This window comes from Zeus faber (assembly GCF_960531495.2).
Source record: "Zeus faber genome assembly, chromosome: 15".
Taxonomy (NCBI): Eukaryota; Metazoa; Chordata; class Actinopteri; order Zeiformes; family Zeidae; genus Zeus; species Zeus faber.
In genome coordinates, this window is record NC_137194.1 from 19,237,107 (window position 1) to 19,253,249 (window position 16,143).

General features: G+C 42.9%; 1 protein-coding gene across 3 annotated transcripts; it reads right to left on the reverse strand.

Moving 5' to 3' along the window:
* Positions 1-47: 47 nt before the first annotated feature.
* Positions 48-5,800, reverse strand: smim29 (small integral membrane protein 29). Of its 3 annotated transcripts, none has more exons than XM_080015121.1 (5): positions 5,686-5,800; positions 4,608-4,968; positions 3,778-3,803; positions 3,530-3,635; positions 48-1,630 (listed from the first exon to the last, which is right to left on the reverse strand). In XM_080015121.1, the coding sequence occupies exons 2-5, from the start codon at positions 4,713-4,715 to the stop codon at positions 1,562-1,564; spliced, it is 309 nt and encodes a 102-aa protein (XP_079871247.1). In that variant the 5' UTR covers positions 4,716-4,968; positions 5,686-5,800; the 3' UTR covers positions 48-1,561. The 3 variants fall into 3 exon arrangements, with proteins under 3 accessions (XP_079871247.1, XP_079871249.1, XP_079871248.1); XM_080015123.1 differs by having other exon boundaries at positions 5,778-5,795; XM_080015122.1 differs by having other exon boundaries at positions 4,608-5,767.
* Positions 5,801-16,143: the final 10,343 nt, after the last annotated feature.

Here is a 16,143-nt window from a genome sequence, read left to right on the forward strand (position 1 = left end):
CTCCTGTCTTAAAACATGCTGTGTCTAAGGATACATCACTGCAGGGAGACACAAAGATGTTTTCTTTATTTGAGATATTCATACCTTTACATAGTCTTATGGATAAAGCCTGAATTGAATGGCACTCTTGAATTTCTATTCACAACTCTTTATTCATTCATAAATTATTCTCAATCTATCAATGCAGAACAAGGTACAATTTCAAAAACAACTCCATGCTTGTTAAGTGTTTTTTCACAGGATCAGATGGCAGAGTGGTGGTGTCCTTTTCCAAAAAGGAAATCATGTTCCTGTGTGGACTTCTTCACACAGGAATATGGATACATATCTTGACGGCAATGCATCAGAACTAGTTTTGGTCTAGAAATAACAAAAAAAAAAAAAAAAAAACATTCAGCAGGTCCACAGAATAAGTGCTTCTATAGAAGCTTTACCTCCAAACATCTGACATGTCTGAGCAGAAAGAATCCCGGCACGCTTAAAACCGAGCGTTCCGCCTCCCTGCACACTATAAATTAAAAGCCTGGATCATAACATCCTACAATCAAGGGGGGGGGCGGCTTCCTGAGTGCTCCGTCCAGTCACGGCTGTGGAGGTGATCGAAGCAGACGCTGGGGCTGCAGGTCCCTCGTCCCGCTGCCAGGCCGCGCTCAGACAGGACATTTTTGGGGCAAGAGTCAGCTCAGCGATGGAGCCGGGGGGACGTTGGCGGAATCTGTTCCAGATCCCGCTCTGACATCCCACAGGAGGGAGTCATAAGGGTTTGGCTATAAAAGCCCATAGAGATCTAATGTGTCAGGCAGCAGAGGAACACATGTCAAAAATGATTAATCTTAACTGAAAATACTTTTTCTTTTTAAGAACAGGAAACCAACCTCATTTTAACGGATCATTTAATATTCTACTCATCCTCGCATACCTACCACTTTAAAAACTCTGGCGTTTAGCAGTTGCGATATGTTAAATTACAGAGGGGAAAAAGGGTGATTTATCAAAGAGACTGGTTAATTTTTCAGCTATTATCATCTGTATCTGGACTCTACAAACTCAGTAGATTTACGAGCACAAGGGGTTAAATATTAACAGATGTAGTTGAACAATATTATCAGTAACAAATTCATGCTCCACAGCCGGAAGTCAGTAAATATTCCCAAAAATGTCTGATTTGACCCACAGCAATAGAATTTGACATAGTAAACGCAGATAACAGCATTCATCTAAACATATCTATAAAAGGAGGCTCCTATTCTAACTTTCAGCTGTGCAACGTCCACCAGAGTAAAAAAAAAATAAAGTTGAATAAATAAACACAAATAAATACCTTCCATATGCCGCTGTTGTCAGGCACGTGGGATTTGCATCCAATTGTATCGTAAACATCTGTATAAGAAACTAACTGGGGGCTTGGATAATGATAGTCAAAGCCAATGGGGGAAAAAAGCTTGTCATCCAAAAAAATAAAAAATAAAAATAACATTATTCAAGATTAGGTAGATTGGGATTGTGGTTGGGTATTACTGTGGAAATAATCCACAAAAAGAAAAAGAGGCGGTTTCATCCTTCACGCGTGGACATCCTTGGCCAGTAGCGGGCGCCTCTGCTGGTAAGACCTGGCCCAGCCTCGAACAACCTGGGAACATAAAATCACATTATTCTCAAGATTCAAGATTCAAGATTTTTTATTCGTCACATACATATACATACTCTCATACATATATGCAGTGAAATGCAATGCACCGCACCCGGTGATAGCACACCATATGTCCTAGGAAAAAAAGAAATAAAAGTAAAGAATTCCTTTCTCCTTTCTCATTTGCAAGTCTGAGTCAAATTTAAAGCAGTCAATAGTTGAACATCTAAGTATGTGCTATACATTGTGGATTACATTCTAGAACGGTCCATTTCAATCTAGAAAGTAATGTTGGTGCATGAATCCAGATAATAATAATGAAGCGGCATCAACAGAGGTGCTGGACTTCCCTTCCATTTTATGTCGATATGAGAATGATACTCGAGCGAAAGCGCCACCCGGTGTCCCCAGTGCAGTGCTACACCACCACACTGTCAACCAGGCCAACGTTTTGTTGTAAATATACAGAATCAGAATCAGAATCAGAATCGTCTTTATTGCCAAGTTAGTTTACACGAACAAGGAATTTGTCTTGGTGTAAAATATTGGTGAAATATATAAGCATATGTAAACCAAGGATGCTTTTTTTCCCTTTATATAAAGCTGTACAGTTTGTGCAGGAATGTGCAAATGTTTTTGCATTTTGTCAAGATAAATAATTTTATAGATCAGAAAATTTAAAGTGGGCTATATGTCCCTCAAAGTATTTCGCCTCTCCAAAAAAAAATACAACTCATTAATTAAAACCTTTATATATTGTTATTAAATGTAATATATATGTGATATATAAATATAGAAAAAAGATACGTTTCAGAATAGCTAATAATTCAGTAACAATGGTCCACAACAGTGGTCTTCAACTGGAGGTACTTCAGTGCGTCCGCAAAATGTTTTAATTGTCAAACTATTTTTGTGAAAAACTTCAAAATGTATTTTAACGTTAACACTAGAACAGCTGGGTTGTTTTTTTTTTTATTTCAGTAATCGGCTGCAAGCGAGCATCTTCTGACGTTATGGTGCGTTCAAAAATCTCAGATTTTTCAGTTAAGTTCACAAACCTCCGAATTTTCGGCAACGTACCGTGTCTCCGACAGACATATCTTGTGCATGGCTGAACTTCAATAAAAACAAAAAAAAAAAAAAAACATGCTAATGTAACGAGATGCTAATAAAACTACTAAATATTATGAAAATTCTGACATATAATAGCTCTGGGTTTTTTTCCCTCCCACCGTGCCGTTCAGAAAGTGCTGTTGTCCGGATCTCGTTTTCCATCTGAACGCAGCGTGAGCTGTTGAGCAACAATAAAGCTCCTGTTCTCTACGCGCAGCCGTGGCCTTCGTTCTTGGAAGCCTCCATCCATCTCTTTTTCTCTCTCGACCGCCCCCGGTCGTTCCAGTGAGTACTACTACTTCCTGGCTGGATATTTATTTTCTTTTCCTGCGGCCCATAAAGACGCCCGTTGACACCTGAGGCGTTTTCGCACCAAACAGGGACTGTGGACTGACGTCACTGAGGATTCCTTTTAATCGCAGTTAGTTACTGCCCTGGAGTAGGAGCTAAAAAAGTTTTAAGAGCTATGATCGTTCCTAGTTCCTGCATTGCGGACACACAAAAAAAAGGGGTGGCTCCCCCAAAAAGTTCCCGTGGTGCGAAAACGCAGAATAAGACCGCAGAATGTTCAGTTCTTATCGATAATACAAAATCTTAACCAAATAAATTGTTATGAGCAATTAATTGATAGTCGATGAATCATCATGAATTTTGGAAAATTACACGATCTATTTTAAGACACACAATAAGAATAGGGCTAACTGTATACGTGTTTGTTTCACTGCCTTTCAGCCAGAATTCTTTAAACTCTCCAGTCAGATCCGCTGGCAGACAAGGCCTTCTCACCTTGGTGTCCTCCTCCCTCCAGAGCAGCTCCTGCTCTGCTTCGTTCAGCTCCTCTGAGGGGTCGTACGTGTAAACCGGGAGAAGCTGGTGGCGGAGGCGGTCAATTCTAGAGTTAAAAAAAAAAAAAAGAAAAAAAACATCAAAATAAATCCGAATGGGAATAATCGAGAAATTGATAAATAAATAAACTCACAAAAACATGGCTGAGGCTGAGAAGAATTAAGCACTGAAATCAAGATAAACATTACCTTTGTTTCCTACGTATGTACATGACCTAGAAGGAATGAAAACAAATAGAATGATAACATACATGAGGGATAATTTAACAGACTGTTTTTGGGGAGTTTTAAATAACCACAACAAACACTGGACATTTCTTCATCTGTATTAGCAATTGTCCTTTCAGCGCCCCTTTCCACACGAGAGGTCATGAACTCTAGAGCGGACACAATTATTACACAATACATTACACAATCGTGCGTTTGCTTAGAAATGCATGTTAGGTGGAGTTTCATCAGATCGGTGGAGAAATCTACCATCAACCCACATTTTTATGTTCCAATCTTCAATGCCAATAAACAGCTCTTCAGCAATGAAGAGCTAATAATGTTTCTAACAATGTTAGAAATGCCGCAATACATACGTGCACAAAATGTTTTATCTTCCATAAGTATAGTTACAAGTTTCATTTAATGTCACTATCATAGGGAAATAAAATGATGCAAAAAATAACCCAATTGTTATTTGTTAATTGTTATTTAAAAAAATGTGTTTTTATATATTTTTATTTTATTCTATCTTTATGTACATAGTTTTATATCAATTTTATTTTTTCAAATTTTGCTTTACTTCTTTTTTTTTTTTTTTTTTTTAACTTTCTTTACTGTTGTTATGTGTAAGCGCACTTGGCCATTAACGCCTGATTCTGATTCTGGTTAACGGCAATTATTTGTTTGACAATTGATCGTCAGCTAAAATGTAACAATGGCGACTGCCCCAAATAGGCGCTGTGTTAATAAATGGACGCTAGGCACTCTAAATCCCAGCGTGACGTGATGTAACCCCACCCTGGACTCACCGCGGCCGCTGCGACGCCGATCACAGCGGCGATGAAGAAGGGCAGCAGCACATAGCCCACCACCACCGCTCCATCTGTGGTGGGCGTGGGTTGGGTGGTGGTGTTCATGGCATATAGAGATATATTTCAGGGGGAAGGGGGGAGGGGGAAGGGGGCGAAGGACACACACACACACACACACACACAAACACACGGACACACACAGGGCTCTAGCAGCAGAAGACTCTCTGCAACTCGGCTCTCAAGTCTCCTCCTTGTTTGTGCCTCATCCTCAGCGTTCATGTGACTCCCACATGGCGCCGTCTCCTCCCTAATCAGCGGGAAATCTGCTGGAAACAGAGGGACTCCCACCGTGTTGGTACTGTACACACACACACACACACACACACACAAACACACACAGGTTTTCTTTTAAACGTATATCTTTAGTTGTATATACAGGGTTTTTTTTTTTTCCTCATTTAGATTCCAGTATCACTTTTACTACTCTACCCTCTTTGTTTTACACAGCCTGTGGAGTTGCACCGCTATCAATTTCCCGCACCATCAAGTGTGTGACGCATGTGACGTGAGGCATAAAGTCATCAAAGGCATAAAACCTTCAATCTTTTGGATCATTTTCAACTACCACATGTCCCATTGGCATCGCTCCATTTTATCTTTAGTGTTCCAGAGGAGAAAGGAACACATTCACCCCATAGAGACGCCCCTATTTCCCCATAAAATGGGATCAACGTCTGAACTTCCTGGCTTGGTTGTTCTTCAACACTTTTCCCCAAACAATCCTCATCATCTCACACAGGAACCATCTCGAAAGGAGCGGCAAGCTGGTCAATCGGAGTAATCATATCACATTAACCGCATTGATCAGGTTCAAATGACCCGCGGACGTTCACCCAGATACAACTCGTGACGCGGCCATGCTTTGAGCAAAACGCATAGTAGAGAATCCCGCTATACTTCTCCGTCCGTCCGCCAAGGCAGCCCGGTAAACACTGTCCAACCGGACCACGATCATTATAACTCCGCACCGCGCTACGCAGAGGGAAGTGTGGCCCCGGCAACGCGGCTCACGGACATGTTGTTGTTATTGTTGTTGTCGTCGTCGTCGTTGTCGTCGTTGTCGTTGTTGTTGTTGTTGTTGTGAATAAATCCAAGCTCCACACTCACCGCAGCGCTCAGCCCGACTGGGAACGCGAGCAGGGCGATGGCGTCATCTCTCCGCGTCACTGCCATGTGACCAAACGGGAAGTGGACGCCTTTCACGGCAGCGCACGTCAAAACAAGACTCAATAATAATAATAATAATAATAATAATAATAATAATAATAATAATAATAATAATAATAATAATAATAATAGTAATAATAATAATAACAACAACAATAATAGTAAATGCCAATCTTCAATTCAACTAAAAATGATCTAAAATAAATTGAATAAATATTTTGGCAATACACAATGGAAGATCGTCGAGAGGCCTATACTGTAACACATCGTTATTATGAATTAATTTATGCAGGTATATAGTTGTATAAAATGTACAGTGTTATTAGTTATTTACTTCTTACCATAATAATTTTTTTTTTTTTTCCATTACTCGTGTATTTCCCCTGCCAAACGCCACTGCTCCCACTCCCGTCCAGTAGGTGGCGATCATGCACCGAGCAGCCAGGAGGGCGCTGGGGGCGCTCCGCCGCGCGCCGGTGTACGTTTTCTGCATGGTTCATTGAGGCGGAGCACGCCGACGCCCTGCGATGCTGACCGACCTCAGATAATATACCATACCAAACCAAAAAACACGGCGCCCGCCGAGAAAACACGATGGCTGCAGACATTCAAACCGATCAAGTTTTCTTTCTTGGATTACGCTGTCCGGTCTTCGGGACTTCCGGGAAGCGTCCCGTGCGCCAACCACCTCATTTAGTGTTATTCACCTCTAGGCCAGTAGGGGGCAGGGCATGCTAGTCAACTTTTCCATAGCGGGAATCCGTTTGATTTATTATATTGAATTACATTTTTAAGTACATTTTCTGATAAGCAAAGTTCATTTATATAGCAGCTATCCGGAATGGCCCCAAAGTGCTTCACAAGAAATAAAAGTCATTCAATAATAAATAAATATCATAAATACCCCCCCCCCCCCCCCAGCTCCATTATTCGTGTATTTTAGATCTAGATATCTATATATTTTTAAAATCGACACCCATATCTATTTTACTATTGTGTTAATGACTGTACTTCATTTAACTACATTTTCTTCCAAAACGATTCGCCGCGGCTTGCTGTCACATCGCGAAGTTCCACAATTCAGCTGGCTTTTGCTGGACGACGTACCAACACCGCTTCTCCGACGAATGCCTTTTTATTCAACCTTTTTTATTTATTTATTTGCTGTTATTATTATTATTATTATTATTATTATTATTATTATTATTATTATTATTATAAGACCAACCGTCTTGCAGCTCTTGTCTTGCATTGAGATGGAACTGCAGCCCCCCCCCCCCCCCCCCCCCCCGCCACCGCCCCCCCTCCCGATGCGCGTCGTCGTCTCGTGGACGCGCGTGGGCTTGCGGAGAAGCGCAGGGTCACCTTCTGTCAGCGCCAGCGAAGGATTTTGATATAATTCGCAGCAGCGGAAGATATTTGGAGAGCGACGCCCCAGCGACACCCCCTCCCTAACCCCACCCCCACCCCCTACCCCCCCTCCGGTAAGACCGTGTGAGCGTGTGCGTGTGCGTGTGCGTGTACGTGTGCGTGTGCGTTCGCGGTGCTGCAGTGTGGAGATAAGCTGTGCGTCGTTTTGGCAACGGACAACGCAGCGGTAAAGGAATCTGTGGCTTGATTTCCATCCCTCCTCCACCCCCCCACACCCCCACCCCCCCTCCGGTTCCGATCAATCGCGATCGGAACCGGATCGATGCATGCGTCGTTTTGCAGCGTGTTGTTTCCGTGCGTGTCAGTGATGGAGACACGCATGAGCGTCTTGCATCATCTGGCAGCAAACTCCTCCAGCCCCGTGCGTTATTTGGCTCGTGCATGCCATCGCTTTTTTACATGTATTTTTTTTAATTTTCTATTGTTTGTATTTCATTTATATATATACATATATATATATATATTTGCCACATTAATGGAGGCTGTCCATGGGGGGTGTTTTTGCAGTGCAGGCGTTTTCCTCCCGCTTAAATCGGTGATGATGGTGATGTTGAACAGCCGAATCCACCTCTGTCCCTCTTGGGTTCTTGTGCTCTGTGCAATGTCTCTTTCCGGCGAGAAGAAATGATGAGGGAGATGCCACAGAGAGAGTGGAAAACCCAGGGGAAGGTGGCCAAGGTTGGGGAAGGAATGCGATTTCATGCCCCTATTATTGTTTTTTTTAATAATTATTGTTATTATTTATTATTTATGATTTTCTTTGACGTAATAAACAGGAATATTAAGTGATTCACTCTGGTCCCTTGTTATGTAATTGCATGTCACAGCCCAGAGAGGAACCATCATTGTTTTTCTCCCTGCAAACAGCAGCACACACAGATCAACACACACACCCACACACACACACACACACACACACACACAGGGAGAGAGAGGGAGAGAGAGGGAGGGAGAGAGAGAGAGAGAGGGAGAGAGAGAGAGAGAGAGAGAGAGAGAAAGAGAGGATGAGTGGCATAAGTGCATGATGTGAGCTTTTAAACATTTATGAAATCCACCCTGTAAATAGAATTCTTAGAAGCCTGTTTGTTGACCACAAGCGCATCCCGGTGTCTCCGGATGGGGCAGGTTTACTGGACGACATTGGCATTGACCTGGACGTCGCAGGCCTCTGGATTGAACGCGTCGAATCCGTGAATGCATCCCAGCAAGGTTTGACACCGTATGATAATGCAGTTGCATCCATCCCGAGGTCTGATGTAGTGTGTTATTGTATTATATACGTGTGGTTGTTGCGGAGCTCTCCGTAGTGCTGAACGCTCTTGTCTGCCTCGGGACCGCTCGACTGTCAGCAGCGGCGTCCCAAAGAAAGGCCGAGACGAGGCTGCGTCCACAGGAGTCTAATCTGATTGTCTCACATCAAAAGGAGTGGAGGAGCGCCATGGCTTTTTATTATCTCTCTCTGTGGTTGTTGTTGTTGTTGTTGTTGTTGTTGTTGTTGTTGTTGTTGTTGTCATGGCTGTAGAGTAGATCGATGCGTTTAATTTGCAGAAAACTGGTGATAGGTTGAAAAGTTGTGGAAATAGTTTCGATATTATCTATCTGTCTATCTGTCTGTCTGTCTGTCTGTCTGTCTGTCTGTCTGTCTGTCTGTCTGTTTGCCTGCCTGCCTGCCTGCCTGCCTGCCTGCACTTTGGTGCTGCACTTGTATTGTGTTTTGTTTATTATGGCAGAAGTAAGATCTTTCAGGGTTTTCCAGGTGTCGTTTGCTGGCGTTATTATATTATTATTAGTACATCCTTTATTTACTTAGTACATCCTTTTTTTTTTTAACCCAAAAATAGTTGATAGCTTAAAGAATAAGGCTGAGGTCATATTTGTCTTGTTATTGTCAACAAAAGCATTTCTCTTACATGTCCACCCAATGCTAGATTTATCCTGTAATGTGGAAGCCATAGAGCTCTGTCGCAATCCAAAATACTACATACGTCAATACTTCAGCATATGTACTAATGTTTTTTACGTCTTATCAAAACAATTTGTTGTCTTTTGGAGTACATTTTGTCAGAGCTACGATCTCTGTTTTTTTAAATGATATCATTTATATTATTCAAAAATGAAAATATGAAATGATTTTGGCTTCCAGTTGAAACACGTGGCTTCATGATTCTGAAAAACATTGGTCAAAGAATATCGAGAATTCAGAAATCCATCGCAGGTGTTTTTACATCAGTCTAGTCTTTAAACAACATAACTCTTAATGGCTTGAGGTGCTTTATAATCGCAATGCTGTTTGACTGCTTCATCATCATAATGGCCGTAACAACTAAGAGAGGATTAACAAAAGTGTGTTATTTTCAGAGGCACATATCACAACATCGTGATATGATAAAACGAGATCCAGAATAAAAGTGAATGCTTCTGAGAGAAAATGGTGCATTTTTAAAAGAAAGACGGCTTTATTTTGATTTAGAGGCCTTTGCTATACTGCATTTGATGAACTTATTGAGCTATTCTATTTGCAGTGTTTACACTGTTCGATTTACAATATTCAATTTACACTGTTCGATTTATACTATTCAATTTACAATGTTCAATTTCTACTATTGAATTTACACTGTTCAATTTAATGTTGATTTACACTATTCAGTGTACACTGTTCAATTTGCACAGTTTGATTTACACAATTCAATTTACGCTATTCGATAAGGATAATTAAATTTACATTATTCGATTTACACTATTTGATTTTCACTGTTCGATTTACGCAGTTCGATTTGCAATATTCAATTTGCACTATTCGATTTGCACTATTCTAATTGCACTATTGAATTTGCACTATTCGATTTGCACTATTGAATTTACACTATCGGATTTACACTATTTGATTTGCACTATTCGATTTGCAGTATTCAGTTTGCACTATTAGACTTGCACTATTTGATTTGCACTATTCGATTTGCTCTACTGTATTCGATATGCACTATTCGATTTGCACTATGGAATTTATACTATTCGATTTGCACCATTTAATTTGCACTATTTGATTTGCACCATTCGATTTGCACTATTAGATTTGCAGTATTCAATTTGCAGTATTCAATTTGGAGTATTCAATTAGCACTATTGGATTTGCACTAGTCGATTTGCGCAACTCAAATTGCACTCAGTGTCCAAACCCCAGAAGGACCAGCGCACACTGCTGAAGGGGACAAAGAACTTCAGTAGAAACAACACGCCTCAACAAATTTTGCCATCCTACATACTGCAGCATAATGTGTTACCATGACAACCCTTTGGTGGTTATCATGGTCGTCGCTCCCAAGAATAAATTACATCAGAAAGCTCGGCCCCCGGTGGGAACAATTTGGCTTGTTAAAAAAGAAAAAGCTGTTCCCGTGACCTAGCTGCAGTGTAACAACGACTACTACACTCAAAAAATGGAGGTGGCAAGCTCTTGTCAAGCTGACAAAATATTGATGCTGAAATATTTTGTTGCCACCCAGGCTGAAATAAAATGTCTTTGTGTACTAAGATATTAAGACGATTTTTGGTGGGGCACATCTAATATAGTGATTTTTGCCATGTGTCATGGTGGCAAACAGAGATGTTGTTGTTGACCTGTTGCTTGGACCTTGTTGATCTTCATGTTACGGCTTTGAGGCCTGTCTTGCCCCGGGAGAAACCAGAGAGAGAGCAGGAGAGAGAGAGAGAGAGAGAGAGAGAGAGAGAGAGAGAGAGAGAGAGTTGTTTTCTTAAAAGAGGAGGCTGTGGTGTCTGACAACCTGCGAAAAAAAGGGAAGGAAATGTGAGAACAGTGAGTCTGAAGGACAGCCTGCCCTCCTCGTCCCTCCTCCTCCTTTTCCCCCAAATGATATACCTGTAGAGGAGCCCACGGGACACATGGGGATCGTGACACTAGATAGATATGGGACTTTTCAAATTGGACAAATCCATCAAAAATCTTCAGTCTTAAGGTCCGTAAGGGTCCCAATGGTCTCCTCAGTGATATGCATGGGGAGTTAAGTACATTGTTGTTTTTCCTATGATTAATAACATGCAATCGTCTACACATCAACAAGGAAAATTACTGTTATTAATATGGAAAACTATGAATGAGGTGAATATTGTGGGGTTTTTTTGGGCAGCATTCTGTTGTGCAGAATCTCTCGCAGTACAACAGTGGGAGCCTCTGGGATCCTCCTGCGTGCCGACTCCAGTCCGTGTGATGGTCACTTGAGAAACTCGAGATGGAGACCCCACTTCACTTCACTTCTTCCCGCCAGAGACAGGGACAAATAACACAGTTTAACGATGGTTTTCACCCCGGTCGCACATCTTGTTTGGACACAATTATCATTTGCCTGTGCTAGAGGAGGTATGGTGTTGGAATGGATGAGTTTTAGGTCATTGCTCTGGACACTAGAGGGTGCGTGTGTGTGTGTGTGTGTGTGTGTGTGTGTGTGTGTGTGTGTGTGTGTCCATGTTAAATATTATTTATTTATTTATTCATCATGTGCAGAAATATCCAACTGTATTTATATTTATATTATACCCAGTCAATACCCAGTATCCTACTGCCCCTGTCACGGCCTTTCTGTGTTTCTATCTGGTGCATAGAGCACATTTTGTATGTCTTGTTAATATTTTATTCCTTGCTTTTTAGACATCATTCTTCTTCTCTCTGTTTGCACTCGTACCATGAGAACATCCTTGATAATGAAGATCAACTTGGCCCAATAAACTGATTGTGATTGCGATTCAGGAATCCACCAGAGACTGGACTGTAGAAAACCTGTTTTTACCGTCTTTGTTGCCTCCAACTTTATTCCAGCCCGCCATGTGAGAGCCAGCCGTTCATGTCCGGCCCGGCTGCTTTGCATTTCAGCAGATGACGGGCTGGGATCACGGCGTCCTTCAGGAATATGGTGCACTTAGAACGGATGAGATGCACCAAGGGCGCGAGGGCGGCCGTGACTCAGCTCGGAAACATGATTTAGTGGCAGAATAAATGGAAGTGGCCGGCGTCACAGTCGGACTCTCTTTCTCTCTTTACAGTGGGATCAGATAATTCCCTGCGTCTCAAAGTGCCGCGGATAACTGGCCGGGTGTTTTTGTCGCGGGCTTTGGCCAGGTTTCAGTCACACTAAATCAACGGGAAATCGTGACGTTGAGATGTATTTACTCGAATCAAATGACAGGGGAAAGCCAAACCTGCTATGTCTATGTACGTGGAACTTTAGTTCCAAAAAAGTCATTTCGTTATCCAGAATATGAACATTTGTGTCAGTTTGTTTATTGCATGGAGATGTTACTGTACTAACGATAACTATTGTATTGATATGGAAGTCACATTCCACCCATTTCCCCCTTTTTTTTTACACAAACCAAAGTGTATTTAATAAAAAAAAAAAACAATCATGTAGGTTGTGTATATATATATATATATATATATATATATATATAGAGAGAGAGAGAGAGAGAGAGAGAGAGAGAGAGAGAGAGAGAGAGAGAGAGAGAGAGAGAGAGCAGTATCAAATATGGAGATAGATATCCTACAGATGTGCTTTTCTATGGGGTTTTTTTGCAACGCACACAGTAGATAGTATTGCAGAGGAATAAGGAACCAGAAATGTCCATCTTCCTGCCTGTTCTTCATAACAGGGACAATCAATAAGTGAGCTGTAGTTGAGGGTTCAAGAAAAAAATCCATATTTACACTCTGCCTTCTTTTTCCCACGCTTGTTCAACGTTATATGATCAAAACCAAACGTGTGCGTCTGTGTGTGTGTGTGTGTGTGTGTGTGTGTGTGTGTGTGTGTTTGCAGGTGATCTCCTCCAGGGGACAGGCTGTCTCTCCCAGGTTTATGGAAACCTGAGCTCCCATTGGTGCACGAGGTGAGCCAGCACTTTGCTCCCCGGCCGTTGGTCTTTATAGCAGCGTCCTGTGCTCATCTATCATATCTTGATAACATCTCTTCAAAGTGGGTATTCCCCCCAGTCGAGCAAATTAATAGCATCGCGGCGGTGGTAGCATCCATAATATTTCATGAGGAAGGTCTTCTCTCGAGCAGATCCAGTCGAGGTCTCATGAAGTCTCTAAAGGCAACAATAGCAATTTTATAACACAGTGTTTCCCAAAGTGTGGGCCGCGGGCCCCCTGGTGGGCCGTGACAGTACGAAAAGCGGGCCGCAAGAGGTCATTTACGATGAATAAATGCGTTTTTAATTTTCAGTTTGGTAATTAAGTTTGAAATGACCATGAAATATTTATGATGGAATATTTCAATTTTAAAAAAGTAATCGGAATTAATAAAACAAAGTGGGTTTGAATGGGATTTAAATTGTAAACGTGTTCTTCATTTATCAGACCTATTGATCCGGATTGTATCTTCTATCTTGAAGCATAGGATTTTCAGATTTCGGATTTCAAACTGAGCCGCAGCATTCTTAAGTTTGGGAATGGCTGGTATAACATTTCATTTTGTTCTAGATCTTCAAAAGTGGCTTTTTTCCCTTAGATCGTTTCTCACGAAGCGTGTTTCAACGTAGGCCATTTTGCTAATGCAAGAGGATTCTACACAATCTCTCATGTATATTGGGAGCTATATTTAAGATTCTGTTTATGGGAACAATTTCTAAACCTTCATGTGACACTAAGGGTGTTAAAAAAAACCAACATTTTTTGGGCCGTTATTAGAAAGAAACTCTTCTACTGTTGTGTTATCTCAGCTCGACTGGCGTCCAATTCTCATGCTGATTCGGGAATAACCATCGATTGCCTCGTATTATCGCTCCCTTTTACGTTCCCTCGCTCCCTTTTTCCCTTATCCCGTGGTGTGATCCGACCCGATCTCGTCCCTGCGGGGGAGATATTTGAGGTGTTTTGCCCAGGACGCACATGTCATTTGCGCGTGCGGCGGCGGCAGCTCGTTGCCTCCTCCTGGGCTCCGGTAGAAAGGAGAGCAGGGAACTAAAAACGAGTCAGAAACACCCAGAACGTATAGCGCTCATCGACTCCGCCCCATGAACGCGAGGACGCCGAGGAATCCCTGAACAATACATCGAATAACTGTTCTTCCAGCATGCTCCTTCACTCCATTCCAGACGGTGTTTGTTTTGATACTTCGGCCCGAGGCCAGACGTACCTTCGCCGTGACCTTTCGTTAATATCAGCTCCACGCCGGTGATGCACCTGATTCATCCGGTATATCAGGAAGACCACCGTTACAATGGCTAATTAGAAGTCTGTCCTTCAGTTTTGACCTAAAGTTCAGGTGGGGAACGATAGAGGAAGTTGGAGGAAGTAGACGCCTGAGAAGAGCATCTAGTTCTCTCTGGGAATAAGAGTGTGTGTGTCTGTGTGTGTGTGTGTGTGTGTGTGTGTGTGTGTGTGTGTGTGTGTGTGTGTGTGTGTGTGTGTGTGTGTATGTGTGTATGTGTGTGTGTGTGTGTGTGTGTGTGTGTGTGTGTGTGTGTGCGCGTGTGTGTGTGCGCGTGTGTGTGTGTATAAATAGGGATGTAAGGTGATTACGGTCTGGGCGTTCACTCGGTGCCTGTGGCGTGGGTAAACCCACCTCGATGGCGCTTCTGTCAGGTATCACAGCCGACGCACGGCCTTTTGTTTACATAAATATGGACGTTGACGTGGTTTCTCTGCAAAGGAATTCTCTGTTTTGAACGTACCACCGGCAGAAATGGTCGTCAGTGGTTGTCAAGGCTGGAAAAAACACCCAAACCCTCATAATGGATCTCATATCCCACACACACACACACACACACACGCACGCACACACACACACTCACACGGACGGACGCACACTTACACACAGATGCACTCACATACACACTCACAAACACTCTCACACGCACACACACACACGCATACACGCACACACACACAAGGACGCACACACACACACACACAGATGCATTCACTCACACACACACACTCTCACACACTCACACACTCACACACACACACACACACACACAGACGCACACACAGACACACTCGTACACACACTCTCACACACACACACACAGACACACACACAGACGCACTCGCACACACACACACACACACACACACACACACACACACACACACACACACACACACACACACACATACACACACACACACACAGACGCACACAAAGTGCCTTTGAAGATGCCGCATCAGTATTCAACGGAAGCTGGTGTGTTTGAAGGGCTACGGTCCTAGATTTACTATTGCCTCTCTCGTTCTCTCTCCCTCCCCCCGCTCGCTTGGTCGCAGGGAAACCCTGGACCGAAGCCAGTATCCTCCCACCCTCCCACCCTCCTTTCCTCCCACCCTCCCATCCTCCCATCCTCCCATCTTCCCATCCTCCAGTCCTCCCGTCCTCCCATCCATTTCTTTCTCACCCTCTAGAGCCTCTGAGCTGCCAGCGTGTGGACTTCATTTCTCCACCACCGCCAATCACAATACATCTGTCTCCCTTCCCCCCGTCCTCGTCTTCTTCTCACGCCTCTTCCTCTCTCTCTCTCTCTCTCTCTCTCTCTCTCCCTCCCCCTCCCTCTCCCTCCACCACACTGTCATCAGGAGGCTTGTGGCGAGAGGCTTGCTTGTTACATAACCACTGCAGCAGCGCGGTGGACGGCGCTAAAGCGTCACTCACTGAGTTGCGGGTGTCATCAGGACCCATCGGTGTCCATTCAGCACCAGCAGTGTCTTTCAGTCTGCCATGTTTTCTTTATTTACCCCTCTTTTTTTTCTTTATTTATCCCTCTTTTTTTTGTCCCACACTCTCTCCCGCCTCTCAGGTAGAGGCATAGACATCCCTCTGCTTCGTCATGGGTTAATAGTAATTTATGCATCATTAGTCAATCATAG

Excerpts from the sequence above, each read along its gene's own strand:
- smim29 (XM_080015121.1), bottom strand. The coding sequence starts at position 4,715 with ATGAACACCACCACCCAACCCACGCCCACCACAGATGGAGCGGTGGTG. Across the intron at positions 3,636-3,777 it reads TACATACGTAGGAAACAAAG|AATTGACCGCCTCCGCCACC; the intron begins GTAATGTTTATC and ends TTTTAACTCTAG. Across the intron at positions 1,631-3,529 it reads GGAGGGAGGAGGACACCAAG|GTTGTTCGAGGCTGGGCCAG; the intron begins GTGAGAAGGCCT and ends TTATGTTCCCAG.